This window comes from Mus caroli, unplaced genomic scaffold (assembly GCF_978045245.1).
Source record: "Mus caroli unplaced genomic scaffold, Mus_caroli_1 scaffold_11, whole genome shotgun sequence".
In the NCBI taxonomy this organism is placed as follows: domain Eukaryota; kingdom Metazoa; phylum Chordata; class Mammalia; order Rodentia; family Muridae; genus Mus; species Mus caroli.
Window position 1 is genome coordinate 19,226,052 of NW_028227266.1, and position 18,593 is coordinate 19,244,644.

Below are 18,593 nucleotides of genomic sequence, written 5' to 3' on the forward strand. Positions count from 1 at the left end.
TGAAGCTGAATAAAACTCCATTTTGTGTATGATCCACATCTTCACTATCCATTCAGCTGGACATATAGGCTGCCTACACTTCTGGCTATTCTCGATAGAACTGCAGTGTGGTAGGATATAGAGTCCTTTGGGAATACATGTAGGATGAAGATAAGCTCTAGTTTCCTGATAGCTAAGTATGTCTGGAATTTGTATAGGTGCTTGTTAGCCATGTGGATGCCTATTTATGTCTTTATAACAGGTTCTGTCTATGTAGCCTTGGAACTTGCTGTGTAGACTAGATTAGTCTGGGACTCAGAGATCTGCTTGCCTCTGCCTTCCAATGCTGGGATTAAAGCCATGAGCTCTTCTTCCCTCAATGCAAATAGATTTTTTTTTTTAATTATCTTAAAATTGTGGGTGTATTCGTGTGTGCTCTTGAGTGCACATTCGTCTTGTGCACATGAGTGCATGTACCCTTAGAGGCAAGAGGTTGAATCCATGGACCTGGAGTTACAGGTGGTGGTAAGCCACCAAATGCGGGTGCTGGGATCAAAACTCAGGTCTTCTGGCAGAGCAGTAAATGCTCTCAACCCAGAGCTGTTTCTCTGGTTTTGTAATGTTTACAGTTTTTAGTTCCTTGTAGGATGTTGTTAGATGCATAACTGGTAGTTTGTCACAGTCTTTGGGCAGCCTCTTTTTTTTTTTTAGATTTATTTATTTATTTAATATAAGTACACTGTAGCTATCTTCAGACAGCACCAGAAGAGGGCATCAGATCTCATTACAGGTTGTTGTGAGCCACCATGTGGTTGCTGGGATTTGAACTTTGGACCTTCGGAAGAGCAGTCGGGTGCTCTTACCCACTGAGTCATCTCACCAGCCCTTTGGGCAGCCTCTTAACTCAGCGGACAATTCTTTTTGCTGTACAAAAGCTTTGGAAGTTCAAGTCCCACTTGCTCATGGTTGGTCACACATGGTTTCCTGTGTGACCAGAGGTCTAAGCAGGAAGTCCTTACCTGTGCCTGTGTTGAAGCACACTCCACATTCACTGGCGGTTTTGGAGAATCAGGTCTTCTGATGATGTTCTTGGTCACATCCAGCTTCACTTATCCTTTTAATATCTCCATTAAAAAATTACCCATAAGCCGGCCGTGGTGGCGCACGCCTTTAATCCCAGCACTCGGGAGGCAGAGGCAGGCAGATTTCTGAGTTCAAGGCCAGCCTGGTCTACAGAGTGAGTTCCAGGACAGCCAAGGCTACACAGAGAAACCCTGTCTCCAAAAACCAAAAAAAAAAAAAAAAAAAATTACCCATAAACTAATGTGTGTGTGTGTGTGTGTAAGTTGCCTCCCAGTGTGACACCGCCCTCCTGTGTAGTGATAACCTATGAAGAAAAGAAAGGCAGATAATGGGATGGAAGGAGCGGGAAGAGAGTGACTCCACACTTAAATGAAAAATTTCAAGATGGCAGAGCAGAGCATTAAACTGTGGGGTTCCAGGGAACTCTGTGGTAGAGGCAGGGCCTGGTTCAGAGCACTAGTGTCTGAAAACAAAGGAGCCCTGGAAACAGCTTGTAGATGGTCACGTGTGATCTCTTGATAGCTAGCTTCTTGAAGAAATGAAGTTAGTCAAGGGATACAGTTGAGAGAAAGCTTATGTAGAAGTGAAGCTAAGTTACAAGCATAGCATACAAGCTTAGTAATTCTAAGAAAGGTTAGGCAGCCTATATGTCCAGCTGAATGGATAGTTACTTCTTGGGAAGTGGGTATCTCCAAAGAGAGGTTGGGTGGGCTGCACAGGGCTGGGGCATTGGGGTGGTCAGTGTGAGTTTTAAAGTTATGAATATTTATGAAGTAGGTGGCATGTTCATGAGGTAAGGACGGCCCTTTTCTGTTCCAAATCATGAACTAGATTTCTCTAGGTATTTCCTCCCTGGATCTCCACCAAAGAGTAGTGTATCAAAAATTACAATGCAGGGCTATAGTGATGGCTCTGGGGTGAAGACACACACACACACACAAAAGAGTTTAAAAAAAAAGCAAAAAGAATCTTTGAAAATGTGGTGTTGAGCCAGGCATGATGACACACACCTTTAACCACAGCACTTAGAAAACAGAGGCAGGAGGATCTCTGAGTTCAAAGGCAGAGCAGTAAATCCTGATCTACAAAGCAAGGTCCAAGCCAGCCAGGACCTTACAGTGAGACCACATCTCAAAACAGGCAAAAAACAAAAACAAAAACGCTGAGGTTGGGGGACACTATGGATGAAGAACGGCAGGTATCTGAATGTAAGGTAGCCAAGCTGACCGCCTAAGTGGAAAGACAGCTCTAGGGAAAACCACAAAGCTAGTCTTTGCTGGCTCTGGTCAGATCTCATGAAATTCCACCTGATGGACACTTAGAGGGCACTTTTGTCCTTTCTCATACTCATGTCTATAATGTATCTAACTGCAACAGACTAAATTGTGAGTAAGAACAACTGCTAGGAAAACTCCCAGATGTAGGTGCTGGGAGTTGAACTCAGGTCTTAAGTACAGTCTGAGTTCCTAACCACTAAGCCATCTCTCCACCTCCTCCCCTCCCACCCTTGCCATTTTAACTCTAATGCCTCGACATTGATTTTAACTCACATATTTGTTTTCACTAATTCATCATTTTAATTCATCAACAAACATCATTAAGTCTGTGTCTTCTTGGGAAGTGGGTATCAGTTATCATTCTGTTGCTATGACCAAAAGCGATGTTGAACAAGGTTTCTTTCATCTTTTGGTCTTGGAGGGATAAGAGTCTACCCTGTTGGAGACACATGTATGGTTGCAAGTGCAGGAACAGGAAGCTGAGAGAGCACGCTTCAACTATACGCAGGAAGCAGAGTGAACATGTGGTGATAGGCTATATGGCCTTAAAGCCTGACTGCCTCCTGTGTTTTCTCCAGTAAGGATGGACCTTGCCCGGTTGCATAACCCCCTCTAGACAGTGGCAGCAGCTGGGGCCCAGGGTTCGAATGTTTGTGTCTATGGGAAATTTCTTATGCAAACTGCCATACAGGCTTTGTGGTGATGCATTCCTTACTCCTCAATGGGACCTACATCTCAGACTAGAAAATATTTTAATTAATTATTTGTTTATTTATTTATTTTTGTTTCATGTGTATGAGTATTCTGCCAGCATGGATATCTGTGGACCACATGTGTACATTGCTGTCAGAGACCAGCAAAAGGTGTTGGATTTAGAATTGGAGTTATAGACAGTTGTTAGCTGCCATGTGGGTGCTGGAAATAGAACTCAGATCCTCTGGAAGAACATCTGTTCTTTTAACCATTGAGCCATCTCTATGCTTTCTGAAACAGGGTCTTATGTAACCTGGAACATGCCATGTGGCTGAGGGTGGCTTTGAATTCATTCTCCTGCCTTAACTTCCCAATAGAGATCATGATTATCAAAAGGCTTTCAGACCATTGACAATGGGGCCATAGCTATTCAAACTGCCACATTCTACTTCCTTCCCCCATAGGATTGTAACCATAACAATGCAAAATGCATTTAGTCCAACTTCAAAAAATCCCCACAGTCTACCAGTCTCAACAATGTTTTAAAGTCCAAAGTTCAAAGTCTCTTCTGAGGTTTGTGCAACCTCTTAATTGTAATCCCCTATAAAATAAAATTCAAATTAAATAAATAAATAAAAAGCAGAGCACATACTTTCAATGTATCACAGCAGGATACACATCACCATTCCAAAACATAGGGAAGAGAGCCTAGTGAGGAAAGACTGGACCAAAGCAGGACTGAAAACCAGCTGGCAAACTCCCAACTCTGCATCTCCATGTTTGATATCAAAGTGCTCTTCAGCTCCTTTCAGCTTTGTTGACTACAACACACTTCTTTCTCTTGGGCTGGTTGCACTCCCTGGTAGCAGCTTTCCTGGGCAGGTATCCCACAGGTCTGGCATATCTAACCTCTTGGGAGTCTCTAGGCCTCGCCTTCACATTTTCACACAATAGCCTCTCTGGACTTCCATGCAGGGACACAGACACCTCAGCTACATGCCTAGCCTCAGCAACCTTCTTCAGCTGCAGAGGGAGATTCAAGGATGTTGAATTACCTGGAACTGGAGTTCCTGGTAGCAGAAGACCTGGAAATTCAATTCAGGTTTTCTGTGCCAAGGACCAGCCTCAGCTTGGAGAGGGGTGTTTAAGAGCGGTAAAAAAACCTCAAAGTCGGGGCTGGTGAGATGGCTCGGTGGGTAAGAGCACCCGACTGCTCTTCCGAAGGTCCAGAGTTCAAATCCCAGCAACCACATGGTGGCTTACAACCATCTGTAACGAGATCTGGTGCCCTCTTCTGGAGTGTCTGAAGACAGCTACAGTGTACTTACATATAATAAATAAATAAATCTTTAAAAAAAAAAAAAAAAAAAAACCTCAAAGTCAATCATGAGTACAAGCTGACAACCAACCTGTGTTCTGCTCAAGATAGCTCTCTCTCTTGGACCCATCTTTTATTTACATATCAGTTCAATCATTTACCCCAGATTCCCTTTTGATTATCCCATGAATCTGTATCCCCTGACTCCAGCCCCTTGATTCTTAGAAAGAGACAGCAAACACCTTTTTCTTTCTTTCTTCTTTGTCTCTTTCTTTCTCTACTTTCTTTCTTTCTTTCTTCTTTTCTTTCTTCATTGCAAATGAATTCAGAGATCTGTCTTTGTTAAACACAGACAATAACTTTAGTTGGGTGGGATCCAGTCCTGAGATTACAATTCCCACCACACCTGGGTCTATTCCTTGCTCTGTTCCAGGCTGATCTTGAACTCAGGAATCTGCCTGCCTTTGTATCTTTTTTCAACCTGGGTCATAGTGCAGCTGCTGTTCTTTTAGGTTTGTGAAGCCTCTCATAGAATTCATATTGCATCTTTGTATTTTGCATAGTTGGGAAACTATGTATCTTGAACTCATATTTTCAGAGTTCTTTCTCACAGCCTTACAGTATAAAGTTTTCTCTCTCTTCCCATTCACAGGGTTCTTCATCTGAGTTGTCCTCTGCTGTCATTTGTGGCTTGAAGTAGAAAGCTATCCTGCATTCTTTTCCTTCAAAATGCTTGGCGCATGCTTGTGTTCACTGAGGTAAAGTGAGTGGGCGTGAAGTGAGTCTTGGCTTACAGGGGAAACCTTTCCCACATTTGCTACATTCAAATTGTTCTTATCTGTGTGAGTAATGCTTTGATGTCGAATGAGGTGTGACTTTCGGGAGAAAGCTTTCCCACACTCTCCGCATTTGTAGGGTCTATCACCCGTGTGAGTTCTTCCATGGACAATGAGCTGTGACTTATAGTAGAAACATTTCCCACACTCTGTACATATATATGGGTGTTCATCTGTATGTACAGTCTGATGTAGAGTGAGATGTGATTTGCAATAGAAAACTTCCCCACAGACTGTGCATGCATAAGACTTCTCACCTATATGATTCCTCTGATGTAGAGTGAGTTTTGACTTCTGGTAGAATGATTTCCCACACTCCTTACATTCATAGGGCTTCTCACCTGTGTGGGATCGTTGGTGCACAGTGAGGTCCGACTGGCAGTAAAAGGATTTCTCACACTCTATACATTCAAAGGGCTTCTCATTGGTGTGAATTCTCTGATGTCGAATTAGGTGTGCCTTGTAGTAGAAAGATTTTCCACATTCTATGCACTCAAAAGGTCTCTCACCTGTGTGAGTTCGCTGATGTAGAGTAAGCTGTGACCGGCAGGTGAAAGATTTTTGGCATTCTGTACAATCATAAGGTTTCTCATTTGTGTGAGTTCTCTGGTGCAGAGTAAGGTGTGATAATCGGTAGAAAGCTTTCCCACATTCAGCACATGCATAAGGCTTCGTGCTCATGTGAATTTTCTGATGCTGAGTGAGGTATGCCTTGTGGGAGAAGGCTTTCCCACATTCTGTACATTCATAGGGCTTCTCACCTGTGTGAACTATTTGATGTAGAGTAAGTTTTCCCTGAGAGCAGAAGGCTTTCCCACATTCCTTACATTTATAGGGCCTCTTACGTATGCGCGTTCTTGGATGACTTGTGAGTTTTGAGTTGCAGGAGAAATCTTTTCTGCACTCTGTACATCCACAAAGCTTTGTATCTATAAGAGGTTTCTGACATCTTGGAACGTGTGAGCTCTGGAAGATGGTTTTCCTGCATTCTTCATACTCAGGGCTCATCTCCCCTCTGTGAGGTCTCTGACATTTAGTGAGAGTTGCCGTGTAATGGAGAGCTGTCTGACGTGTAGGAGACATCTGAATCACAGTGCTCTGGGCTTTCTGAAAAAATGTCTTCCCATGTGCTTCTCTTTCACAGGATTTTGACCCTTGATGGATCTTCTGTTGCTCCTTTAGCTCTGCCTTGAAATAAAAGGATTTGTTATATTTTGTATATGTAAGGAGAGGCCCTTTTCCTAGCTTATGTTCTTGAGGTTCTGTGAGCTATGGTTTTCCACAGTCACACATTTCTCATACATACACACTTTTGTCTACTGAATCAACTTTTATAGAAAAGAATCCTGAATAGATTAATAGTGGTTAGATAACGTCCCATGATCCCTGTCTTGGGCTACATATGTATCATATGCATCATATGCATCACCTTATTATTGAATTTACTATAACATCTTTAAAATGAGACTTTACTATGTGTCAGACACATTGAGTCAGTGCAGAATGATAGCCCTGGTCAAATATACTGAAGCTTTGTTGTTATGGAAAAGAAGATATGCAAGATGCAAGAGAGATTTGCCAATTGCTCTGAAAAGGGGAGAGGGGAGTAGGGAAAGAGTATGGGAGGGACTGAGAGGAGAGGAGGGAGGGGGCTGCCATCAGGATATGAAGTGAATAAATAAATTAATATTTTTTTGAGTTATTCTCTACTCTGCAATTTATGAGACTAAATATCAAGAAACAGCACACTGTTGCCTGGGTTGAGTGTAAGTGTGGGGGGCACATGAGCATATCCATGTTTGTGCATGTGTGTCTGGTGGTGTGCAAGTATATGCATGCGCTTTGTGTGTGTGTGTGTGCATGTGGAAACCATTGGCTGATATCATGTGCCTTTCTCAATCACTCTCCACCATATGTTTTAAGAAAGGGTCCCTCACTTGGATAGTTTAGATGTCCTGAAGTCCCAGACATCCTTCCTCCCCGTTCTTCTGAGCACTGGGCTATCGGCTGCCTGTGGCCACACTCCACTTTCTACATGGGTCCTAGAGATCCAGGTCTTTGTGCTTACAAGGAGCACTGTTCCCACTGAGCCTCTTGCCAGACACCCAGAACATTCTTACAGATGACAGGGTCCCCTCTTTATGGTCAGGTTTGAATTAAGTCAAGTGCCCAAATTTAATGCTTTACTTACAATCTTTTCATTTGATGCCTTATTTTCGGTGGTTCCAGCTTGCCACATATATGCCTTGTGATTTTTCTGGCTGGTCACAATTGGTGCAGTCAATATGTGAAAATCTAAAATTAGAATAAAAATGTCCTTATTTACAAATCCCACCAGTCTTTTTAATGCAATTCTAAAATGAATTGGGCTTCTTTTTCCTCATGGAAGTTGTAAAATAATAAGTGTGAATATTCTGGTACTTCATGGATTCGTATAATGAGTGAGACTATCACATGACACACTGGGTCATGGTCGTGCTGCCTTGCCTTCTGGTAAAGTGCAGGGTAAGCCCTCACCTTCGTCTGTAGGACTCAACAGTGATTTTTATCTGCTGTTTCCTGGTTTCTCCATTTCTCTAGGATATTAACTATACATACAACGTCATCTATAACACCCCTCATTCACATGTGAAAAGTTACTTTTAAGATATATAGAGAATGTAGGTATAGCCAAACGTTCTTGCTCCTAAGCTGGAATATATGTCGAGAAAAGATTCCTACATCTGTGTTTAAAAAGGCTTACTTCATCCTGGGTAAAAGCAATAGAATAATTAATACTCCACGGGTTTTGTTAGGAAAAGCATCTTCCTCTAGAAGTAGAAGACACCCTCTCCCAACTCCTCTCGAGTCATGTTCACACATCTCCTCTGCCTTCTAGACTGCTGTACTTTATAAAGCAACAATAAATAAAAGAGCTAGCAGTTTATTATGCAAGTGCATTTTTCTGCTCATTGGTGACCTTTTTGAATAAAACCAGTCTGTACCGGAGCCAGGGTCTCACTTGCTCACTCCAGCTGGCCTAGAACTTGCTGTGTAGACCAGGATTGCCATGTGCCTCTGCCTCCCAAGTACAGGTTAAAGGTGCGCACCACCAGCCCTCAAGGGCAAAATTTTAAAAACTCACACCAGATTAATTGTACAACACACTCACCAGTTCATTCCCTTCAGCTGGTTCATTTCTTGGCTTTGCTTTCAGTGCATGATACAAAACACAACTTTTCCATATCAACTCTAACTTATTTCACCTGACATGGTAAAGCATACTTCTATCCATATTTCTGGAAGACCATCCATATAGCTTTATTTATATATAAAGATATATATTATATAATACATATATACTTGCATATACACATATATATCTTTGGGGTTTTAAGAAAAAATATACTTGTTTTTTTCCCATTAATCTGTTTATTGACTTCTCATTCTGATCACCTCCCCTCCCTGCCTCACACTGCTCCTCCCCCTCTCCTTGCCCCTCTTCTCTGAGAAAGGGGAGGCATGGCCTGATTTTTATTGAAGGCTGAATCATACACTTTTATGTAACAACTCATCTGTGAGTCTAATGAGCATGCAGGGTGATAACATGCCTTTGTTATTGTAATTTCTCAGTAAACGTGGGCCTACAGGTTTGTCTGCTCTGTCTCTTACTAATTCCACCATGTATGACATATAGACAGGTGAAGAACAGCTGCCACATCTAGTAGTTCTATTTTTCATTTTAGAAAAAATAAAAAACCAAATTAAAAACTTGCTAAGTAAATGGACAACTGTATATTATCAGCAACAGTGTGTAAACTTTAAAAATCATTATTATATGTACAGGGTATGGGCAAATATAGGCATACTTATGATATATGCACACATATGTGTGTGTGTGTGTATATGTGTGTGTAAGTCAGAAGACAAATTTTAGGAGTTAGTTCTTTTCTTCTACTTTATTGTGGTGGTTTGAAAGGAAATGGCCCCAACAGACCCATAGGGAGGTATGCCTTGCTGGAGTAGGTATGGCATTGTTAGAGAAGTGCATCCCTGGGGAAGGCTTTGAGGTCTCAGTTTAGCACTCTGCTCCTGCTGCCTGCTAATCCAGATGTAGAGTTCTCAGCAGCCTACCTCTTCAGCACCATGCCTACCTGCATGCTACCATCTCCCTGCATGCTGCCACACTTCCCGCCATGATAATGGACTAAGCCTCTGAACTGTTAGCCAGCACCAACTAAGTGTTTTCCTTTGTGAGAGTTGCTGTGTTCATGGTGTCTCTTCAGGCAACAGAAACTAATAAGAAATTACTTAAGACACTGTTGAATGGTTTCCCCTTATTTCCTCTGTACTGCATCCGCAATGCTAGCTGGTCTGTGAGCTTCTGGCCTGAAACTCACTATGAAGAAGAGGCTAGCCTCAAACTGAGAGTGCTGAGATCAAAGGCTTGTACCGCCTCTTACTGTAGACTTTATATTAATGAGAAGGAAGAGAAAGAATGAACACTGTATCATTGCTCACATTAAAGGAAATGCTCTACTTTGAGCATGAAACAGAGTTTCAATCTTGTTAAGTTTGGATTTGTCTGGGTAGGCTATCTTTTCAGGAGTGGGTACTGACATTAACTAACGTAAGTTGGCACTTTGAGGCATGTTATTTTTAAAAACATTGGTTAACAAATGTTCAGGGCACATATATTTATATTTGCGATCTCTTCATCATGAAATAGCCCATAAAGTTGCATAATAAACAAACTTACTTCAGTTTTTCATATGCTTCAACTATTATTATTATTATTTTTTTTTTTTTTCGAGACAGGGTTTCTCTGTGTAGCCCTGGCTGTCCTGGCACTCACTTTGTAGACCAGGCTGGCCTCGAACTCAGAAATCCGCCTGCCTCTGCCTCCCGAGTGCTGGGACTAAAGGCGTGCGCCACCACGCCCGGCTCAACTATTATTAAAAAAAACCTAATATTAGTTTCTTTCACAGTTAGTTTGCATCAAACATCAGTTTCTCTCTGTAAGGTCTGTTTTCATTAGTGAGATTTCTTCTCAAAGTAAACAAAATCAGATGTTTCTAAGAATTTAGTTTGGTTGTTGTCTTTTTTTTATTTGTTTGCTTTTCTTTTTTCTTTTAAATTAAAGATTTTATTTATTAATTTATGTATGTGAGTACACTGTTGCTGTCTTCAGACACAGCAGAGAAGAGGGCATCAGATCCCATTACAGATGGTTGTGAGCCACCATGTTGTTGCTGGGAATTGAACTCAGGACCTCTGGAAGAGCAGTCGGTGCTCTTAACCGCTGGGCCATCTCACCTGCCTGTTGTTGGTTTCTCTGTGCAGTCCTGGCTGCCCTGGAACTCACTCTGTAGACCAGGCTGGCCTCAAACTCAGAAATCTGCCTGCCTCTGCCTCCCAAGTGCTGGGATTAAAGGCGTGCGCCACCACAGCTTGGCTTTTGCTTCTTGTCTTAGATTTCCATCGCTGTGAAGAGACACCATGATCATGGTAACTCTTATAAAGGAAAACATTTAATTGGGGCTGGCTTACAGTTTCAGAGGCTCAGTCCATTATCATCATGGTGGGAAGCATGGCAGCATCCAGGCAGACATGGTACTGGAAAAGCCAGGAATTCTACATCTTGATCCATATGCACCCAGGCTCTGCACTGGGCAGATCTTGAACATAGGAGGAGATCCCAAAACTCCTGACAGTGACACACCTCCTCCAATAAGGCCACACCTTTGAACAGTGCCACTTACCATGGGCCAAGCATATTCAAACCACCACTTTTGTGTACGACTTGATTGGCAAGTTGAAATGATTTACATTAAGGGCTGCTATTGAAAATCAGGAATGTCTCCTTCCATCTTAAGAGGCTTTCTGATTTAAGCTAATATCGAACACTGTCTTCATTCATGCCAATGTCTATTCTAGGAGTGGAACTTCTTCATCAGGAGTAGGTTTAGATATAAGTCGGTAGAAAACGATCAACATGACCAATGGTGGATGAACTTTCTTCTTGCTGACCTTCCTTGCCCAACATGTCCTCACTGACCTGAGAGGTTCCTGTCTGAGGCTTCTGCTACACTCCATGGCCCAAGTCCTTGCTCCAACTTGAAGATCAACTCAGGTTTGTTCGTACAGTGTCCTGTAAGTATGAAAGACATGACACCAGAGTGCTGAGTCAGGCCTATAAAAAAAACCAAACAGCTCCAATTCATAATGGCTGCTGTGATCAGGATTAGAAACCTTTGGTGGAGTTTACTCCGTCTTTGTTGACTGGAATACTATCTTCAGGGTCATTAAACTACACGATAAATAACATAACATGGTGGTTTTTAAAGAAAACAGAAGTAGAGATTCCTCCCATGCACCCACTCTCCTGCCCTCCAGGTCCTCTGGGCATGCCCAGCTGCCCTGATTGGCCTGCTGTTCCCCTGGAGCTCCACAGTTCCACCACCTCTCTGCCAGTCTTCATCAGACCTGCAGAACTGGAAACATATAGGAACATCCAGGGGCAGTCAGATGGCTAAAGACCAGTGCAAGAACAGAACCAACAAAAGCCAGGACAATATGACAACTTCAGAGCACAGCTACCCTAATATAGCAAGCCCTGGATATCCTAACACAATCAAAGCACAAGAAAATGACCTTAAGTTCAATCTTATAGAGTCCTTTAAAGAGGAAATGAATAAATCCCTTAAAGAAATACAGGAAAATACAATAAAAAAGGTAAAGGAAATAAATAAAACTGTTCAAGACCTGAAAATGGAAATAGAAGCAATAAAGAAAACACAAACTGGGGCTGGTGAGATGGCTCAGTGGGTAAGAGCACCCGACTGCTCTTCCGAAGGTCCAGAGTTCAAATCCTAGCAACCACATGGTGGCTCACAACCATCCGTAACGAGATCTGGCGCCCTCTTCTGGAGTGTCTGAAGACAGCTACAATGTACTTACATATAATAAGTAAATAAATCTTTAAAAAAAAAAAAAAAAGAAAACACAAACTGAGGGAATCTGGGAGGTGCAAACCCCAGGGAAGAAAACAGAATCAAGAGATGCAAGCATCACCAAGAGAATATAAGACATGGAAGAGAGAATCTCAAGGATAGAAGATATAATAGAAGTAATTGATGCATCAGTCAAAGAAAGCGTTAAATCTAAAAAATTCGACATAAGACATCCAGGAAATCTGGGATACCATGAAAAGAACTAACCTAAGAATAGGAATAGAAGATGAAGAGTTCCAGCTCCAAGAATAAGAAAATATTTCCAACAAAATCGTAGAAGAAAACTTTACCAACCTAAAGAAATACAACATACAAGACACCATCAGTAGGACAAATCGCTGTCTGCAGAATGGGAAAAGATCTTTACCAACTCCATATTTGACAGAGGACTAATATCCAAAAAATTTAAAGAACACAAGAAATTAAGCACTAAAACCCCAAATCAATTAAAAAGTGGGGTACCTAGAATTTTCAATAGGATTCTCTAATGGCCAAGAAGCACTTGGAGACATGTTTAATGTTTTAGTCATCAGGGAAATGCAAGTCAAAATGACTCTGAGATTCCTCCTTATACTTATCAGAATATCTAAGATAAAATTTCAAGTGACAGCAGATGCTGGCAAGGATGTGGAGCAAGGGGAACACTCCTCCACTACTGGTGAGAGTGTAAACTGCTACAACCACTGTGGAAATCAATTTGTCAGCTTCTCAGAAAACTGGGAATAATTCTACCCCAAGACTGGGCATATACCACTATACCACGCCTGGGCATATACCCAAAAGATGCCCCATTATACCACAAAAACACTTGCTCAACTATGCTCATAAGCAGTCTTTATTTGTAGTAGCCAGAAACCGGAAACAACCCAGATATCCCTCGATTGAAGAATGGATAAAGAAAATGTGGTACATCTGCACAATGGAATGCTATTCAGCTATGAAAAAACAAAGACATCATGAATTTTGCAGGCAAATGGATGGAACTAGAAGGTAAGAAATAGTGAGGTAACTCAAATTCAGAAAGACACGTATGGCATGTACTCACTTAAAAGTGGACATTAGCCATGAAATGCAGGACAACTATGCTACAATCCAGAGATGCAAAGAAACTGGGTAAGAAGGAGATCCCAAGGGAGGATTCGTGAATCTCACTCAGAGGGGAAACAAAACAGTCATCTGTACTGGCTAGAGAGAGGAACTGGGTGGGAGCGAGCATGAGGAGGGGGATGGGGATGTGGGAGTGGGCCGGGAGTGAGGACGGCAGTCGATGGCAAGGGCATCTTTGGGAATAGCTGGTGACCTGGAAAGGAGGAGGTTCTGGGAGTCTATGGGGGTGAGTGACCCTAGCTGAGACTCCTACCAGCAGTGGATATAGGGACTGAAGTGGCCACCTCCTGTAGCCAGGTGGGACTTCCAGTGGAGGACGGGGAACAACAACCCACCAGCAAATCTGAGACCCAAACTTTGTCCTGCCGACCAGATGTGCAAGGATAAAGATGGAGCAGAGATGGATGGAATGGCCAGTCAATGACTGGCCCAACTTGACATACATCCCATGTAAGATAGTCCCTGACACTACAAATGATACTTTGCTGTGCTTGGAGACAGGAGCCTAGCATGACTGTCTCCTGAGAGGCTTCATCCAGCTGCTTATGGAAACACATGCAGAGACCCACAGCCACACATCAGGTGGTGCCTGGGAAGTCTTGTGGAAGATGGGGGATAGAATTGACTGAGCCAGAGGGGTCAAGGACATAAGAAGACCTACAGAGTCAACTAACCTGACTTCATGGGGGTTCATAGAGATTGAATCACCAGTGACCAAGAGCATGCAGAGGCTGGATCTAGGCCCCCCACATCTGCAGCAGTTGTGCAGCGTTATGTGGGACCCCTAACAGTTGGAAGGGAGCCTGTTTCTGACTTCGTTGCTGCCATCATTGGATTCCTTTCTCACAACTGGACTGCCTCGTTGTGCCTCAGTGAGAGGATATGCTTAGGCCTATGGAGACTGGATGTCCCAGGTGGGGTGTACCCAAAGAGAGGCTTCCTCTTTTCCAAGGAGAAGGGAGGGATTTGTAAGGGTCGGACTGGCTGGTCTCTTGCTGATATCACAGCCAAGAGGAATCAGAGAGAGCTTGGTGATAGCATGCGATCAGGGTTGCCAGACCAGAAAAGCAAAAAAAAAAAAAAAAAAAGAAAAGGACCAAGCTGGCAGCTGAGAGGACAGCCATGGCTGTGCTGATGCCCCACAGGAACGGTACCCATGAAGGTCTTTGTTCCCCTCTTGGATGGAAACCACTAAATAGGTTGTTCAGATGTTTAAATAAAGATGCCTCTGTGACCCTAAAACAAATGAACTGAAAACAAAACCACAAGCAAAGGCAGACCTTCGCTCCTTTTAAAAATGTTCATCTCCATGGTTTTGTCAGTGCTATGGACCCACCGCCTGATTTTCAACCAATCTCATGAACTCAGTCAGAAGGAAGTTCTCAGATGTAAGCTATGATAAGAAACTGGGGCAATGGACGCCTCATTGCCACCATTCAAGAAGTCTACTAAAAAGTTAGATATGAGACTTGAAAACTGTGAAGGTCCTAGAATATACAGACAACATTTTGAGGCAATGATGTAGACAGTGTTTTCATTAATACATGTGAAAGAACAGGGCATATGGAAGACATCAACCTCAAAATCACGCATCCAGAAAAGCAAGCAATTAATAAAGAAATCAACTCACAGAATAATTAATAAGGCATTCATTTCCATAACATATAAGGCCACTGAACAGTAGGGGAAGGGACTCCACATTTGTAGCAAGGGGATGTTTACTCTCTATTTTCCCAGAAAAATCAAAGACATAAGCGAAATGTGCGTGCACACACAGGCCTGTATATTATCCAAACTCCAAGATAAAGAATACAGCAGAGAAGTAGAGATGAGAACCATGTTTACTCTGGAGTCCGGAAAAACACATGAGGGGGATGGGATGGGGGAACCATGAGTGGTATTTACTGGGATACACATGGATGGAATGAGTAATTTATATTCTACAGAACAGCAATACATACATATATGATTGAAAGCCATTAAATCCTTCAAAACATTATAGAGGATTTTTAAATGTTCATAATAGGAAGGAATAATGCCTGAGCTGGTAAATTTATTTCTTAATTTCATCTGATCATCATAAATGTTGTAGGTACACTGCAAAACCACACAGTTTCTCAAAAGCACGCATGCTACTACAGTATGTCTACTAAAATGTATACGACAGAATTAGTATTAAGTTCACAATGATTTCCCCCTTAAAAGAGCGAGTAACTGCTACTGAGAGCTCCAGGAGTCAGACTCACCTAGGGACACCAGACTGATGTAGGTCTCCAACATCACGTCCCTGTACAGGGTCCTCTGAGCAGCACTCAGGTCTTGCCATTCCTCCCAGGTGAAGTCCACGGCTATGTCTTCAAACGATATCAGCCCCTGGAATGACATGTTTCTCTTCAACCCAAGCGGTCAGCTTTTGGAACAGAAAGTGGGGTCCATTCTTCTCTGTATGTGGTCCATAGCAGGGTTCCATGGAAGGTGACGTTTGATTTGTCTCATGGGAGAAAGAAAACTCAGCATCGAGATCTGTTAATGTAAAGATGTCAGAAAACATGGCCAGAGTGTTCCAAAGGATTTCAACACGGACAGTTATACTCTGGCTTCCCTAATTAAAGTCTCCAGGTCTACTGATATCTTTCATTTCCTGGAAGGGGATGGCCCATGCACCAGTGACTTCAGTATTAAAAGCGGTTATTGAATATGGAAAAGCCCAGAGCTCTGGAAAAGAGGACATCTTCTCAGATCTCAAAAGAAGAAGAGCCTGTAACCACCTCCATGACCTAAAATCTTCATCCGCATGTGGGAAGGGCTGAAAAAAATGGAACTCTATTTACAGACACCACTTGGGTGCTCTCTCCAATGGCTGTTGACAGCTTGAAGTCTAACAGAGTCACACCAGATATTGAATGCATCAGATAGCAGGACTCCTAAACTCTAAACAAAACTATAAAAATTGGGTGGGAGCCGGGCGTGGTGGCGCACGCCTTTAATCCCAGCACTCAGGAGGCAGAGGCAGGCGGATTTCTGAGTTCGAGGCCAGCCTGGTCTACAAAGTGAGTTCCAGGACAGCCAGGGCTATACAGAGAAACTCTGTCTCGAAAAACAAAAAAAACAAAAAACAAAAACAAAAACAAAACAAAAAAACAAAAAACAAAAAAAAAACCCTACTCTGTTCTTAGTATGAAAACTAGTGCAAACATTTTATAAATTTATAGTCCAGTTCCTTAAAGCCGTAAACATAGAACTACCAAAGGACCCAGCAATCACTACCGCCGCGATGTAGTAGGAACAGAAATCTGAAAGTTAGAAAATGGCCTCAAGGATGAAGATCAGACAGAGGACCAAGGTCATCCTCAGCTACAGAAGAACCTGTCTCAACGAAAGCAAAACAGCACGCCTTTAATCCCAGCCCTGGGGTGGCAGAAGAAGGGAGATGTCTATGAGTTTGAGGCTAGCACAGTCTACATAATGAGTTCTAGGCTAACCAGGGCTACACAGTGAGACCCAGCTGCCAAAAGAGTAAAAGGCTTCACATCCATGTTCACGGTGACACAGTTCAATCCCAACGCCGACACAGAAAATGGAAGTGCTTCCTAGGGGTGGGTTCAGAGTTCATGCCACAGATAGATGGGGTCCCAGGATCCTGGGAAACGGAATAGAGCCTGAGGTCCCAGGGACAGGATCGTCTAGGCACCAGACTTAACACCTCAAACTCCAGATACAGCGTCTCAGGAATTGGACTGCGGGAACCATGGGGACAGAGATGTGTGGCCAAGGGGCAGAGACAACAGAGAGCCGATCGACTGGGTCCAGGTTACGGTTTCCTGTGCAGGCCCGCAAGTCCCAGGCTCCAGGCCAGAGCTGCGGCAAGCGCCGCAGCAGGGCTCGGGTCCCTGCAGGGACCAGGGACAGGACGGGATTCCCAGAGCCCGCTCAGCCCCCACCCCGCAGCCCGGGGACAAAGGGCTCGGCTTCCGGACCTGCCACAGACTCACCATCTCAGGATTCCGGGACACCCAGAGCTCTCACTGTGGTTCTCAGTGGGAAAATGTGACACGCGGCGGCAGGCAGAACCTCTCCGGACTTCTGGGCGAGCGCGGAACACCTGGACAGGACCCAACATGGAGAACATGTGGGACAGTGGGGCAGGAGGTAGTCAGAGCCCAGGACTACACAAGATTGAGGCCCGCCCCTACTCTCTGTCTGTGTGTCTGATTGGACATTTGTCGTCACCATTCTCAGAGACAGAGCTTCCCTTCTCACCTTCTCAGACCCTAAATGTCACCAACCATTGGTGAATTTTAAAAGATTGACAAGTTCTTGGCTGTATTGTAAGGCAGGGCTTCCTGTGGGAAAAGCAGCGCCAACCTCTACTTAAGGTTATATCATCTAATATGTGTTTATAAAGAGAAATAGTATCATTACTTTTTAAAAAAAATCTATGTAGTCCTGCTCTGGAACTTGCTATGTAGACTAGGCTGGCTGTGAACTCACATAGATCTACCTGTCTCTTCATTCCCTGTGATGGGATAAAAAGTGTATGCCTCTGCTATTTCCACAACCGGAGAAGACCACCGACCAGATCATCAGGGCCAAATTAATTAAAGCAAGCTTTTAAAAATTCCTGCCCACGGGCTGTCTCTCCCCAAAGGTAGGTTTCGAGAGTTCGGCATTTGGGCATGGGTAAGATTGGGGCTTTTATAATTCAGAAGCAGGGGGTTTACAGATGGAGGGTTTGACAGGCAGGTAGTTGGAGTTACAGAAGCAGAACACAGATGTAACAAGTTGGTCACAGGTAACTTTTTGAAACAAAAGCATGGTTGACTTTTCCTGGAGCAGGCAGCACAGAACCATTTGTAGTTAGGTACAGTCAAGACGTAGTCCAATCCTTGAGCACATTTATGCATAATAGGAATGAACCTAGTTTGTCTTTATTATAAGATGGCTTGCAAACCTAAGCTGGAGGCAGACTGGTTGTGACTGTCTTTGTAGAAGTCATCTTTATGATTATAAAAATATATGTTCATGTAGTATGAAATAAATACACTCTGAGATAAAATTTAAGCAAATACAGCATTGTTCAATACTACAAATGGTCAAATGTTAAGTGTTTTATGTCTTAATAATTCTTGATTAATAGACTATAAGTGAACAAATTTATTTTTTTAGATTATAAACGATGTGACATTTCCCCTCAGTTCCACAAACTCCATTATCAAATGAGCTAATAGAAGGTTGAGACAGACAGAGACAGAGAGACAGAGAGGGAGGGAGGGAGAGAGAGAGAGAGAGAGAGAGAGAGAGAGAGAGA

The 18,593-nt window shown here is 43.0% G+C and overlaps 2 protein-coding genes across 2 annotated transcripts in view; one reads left to right on the forward strand and one right to left on the reverse strand.

Moving 5' to 3' along the window:
- The window catches only part of LOC110302492 (zinc finger protein 809-like), a 28,184-nt gene extending 16,952 nt beyond the window's left edge, over window positions 1-11,232 (forward strand). Inside the window, exon 6 of the mRNA XM_085844488.1 lies at window positions 11,103-11,232. Within this exon, the coding sequence (XP_085700614.1) occupies window positions 11,103-11,128 (26 nt within the window). The 3' untranslated portion in view covers window positions 11,129-11,232. The remainder of the gene's footprint in view (window positions 1-11,102) is intronic.
- On the reverse strand, window positions 3,152-17,446 carry LOC110301466 (uncharacterized). The gene is made up of 6 exons (XM_029481406.2): window positions 17,278-17,446; window positions 15,532-15,808; window positions 11,224-11,316; window positions 7,378-7,481; window positions 4,406-6,374; window positions 3,152-4,195 (listed from the first exon to the last, which is right to left on the reverse strand). The coding sequence occupies exons 2-5, from the start codon at window positions 15,668-15,670 to the stop codon at window positions 5,055-5,057; spliced, it is 1,656 nt and encodes a 551-aa protein (XP_029337266.2). The 5' UTR covers window positions 15,671-15,808; window positions 17,278-17,446; the 3' UTR covers window positions 3,152-4,195; window positions 4,406-5,054.
- Window positions 17,447-18,593: the final 1,147 nt, after the last annotated feature.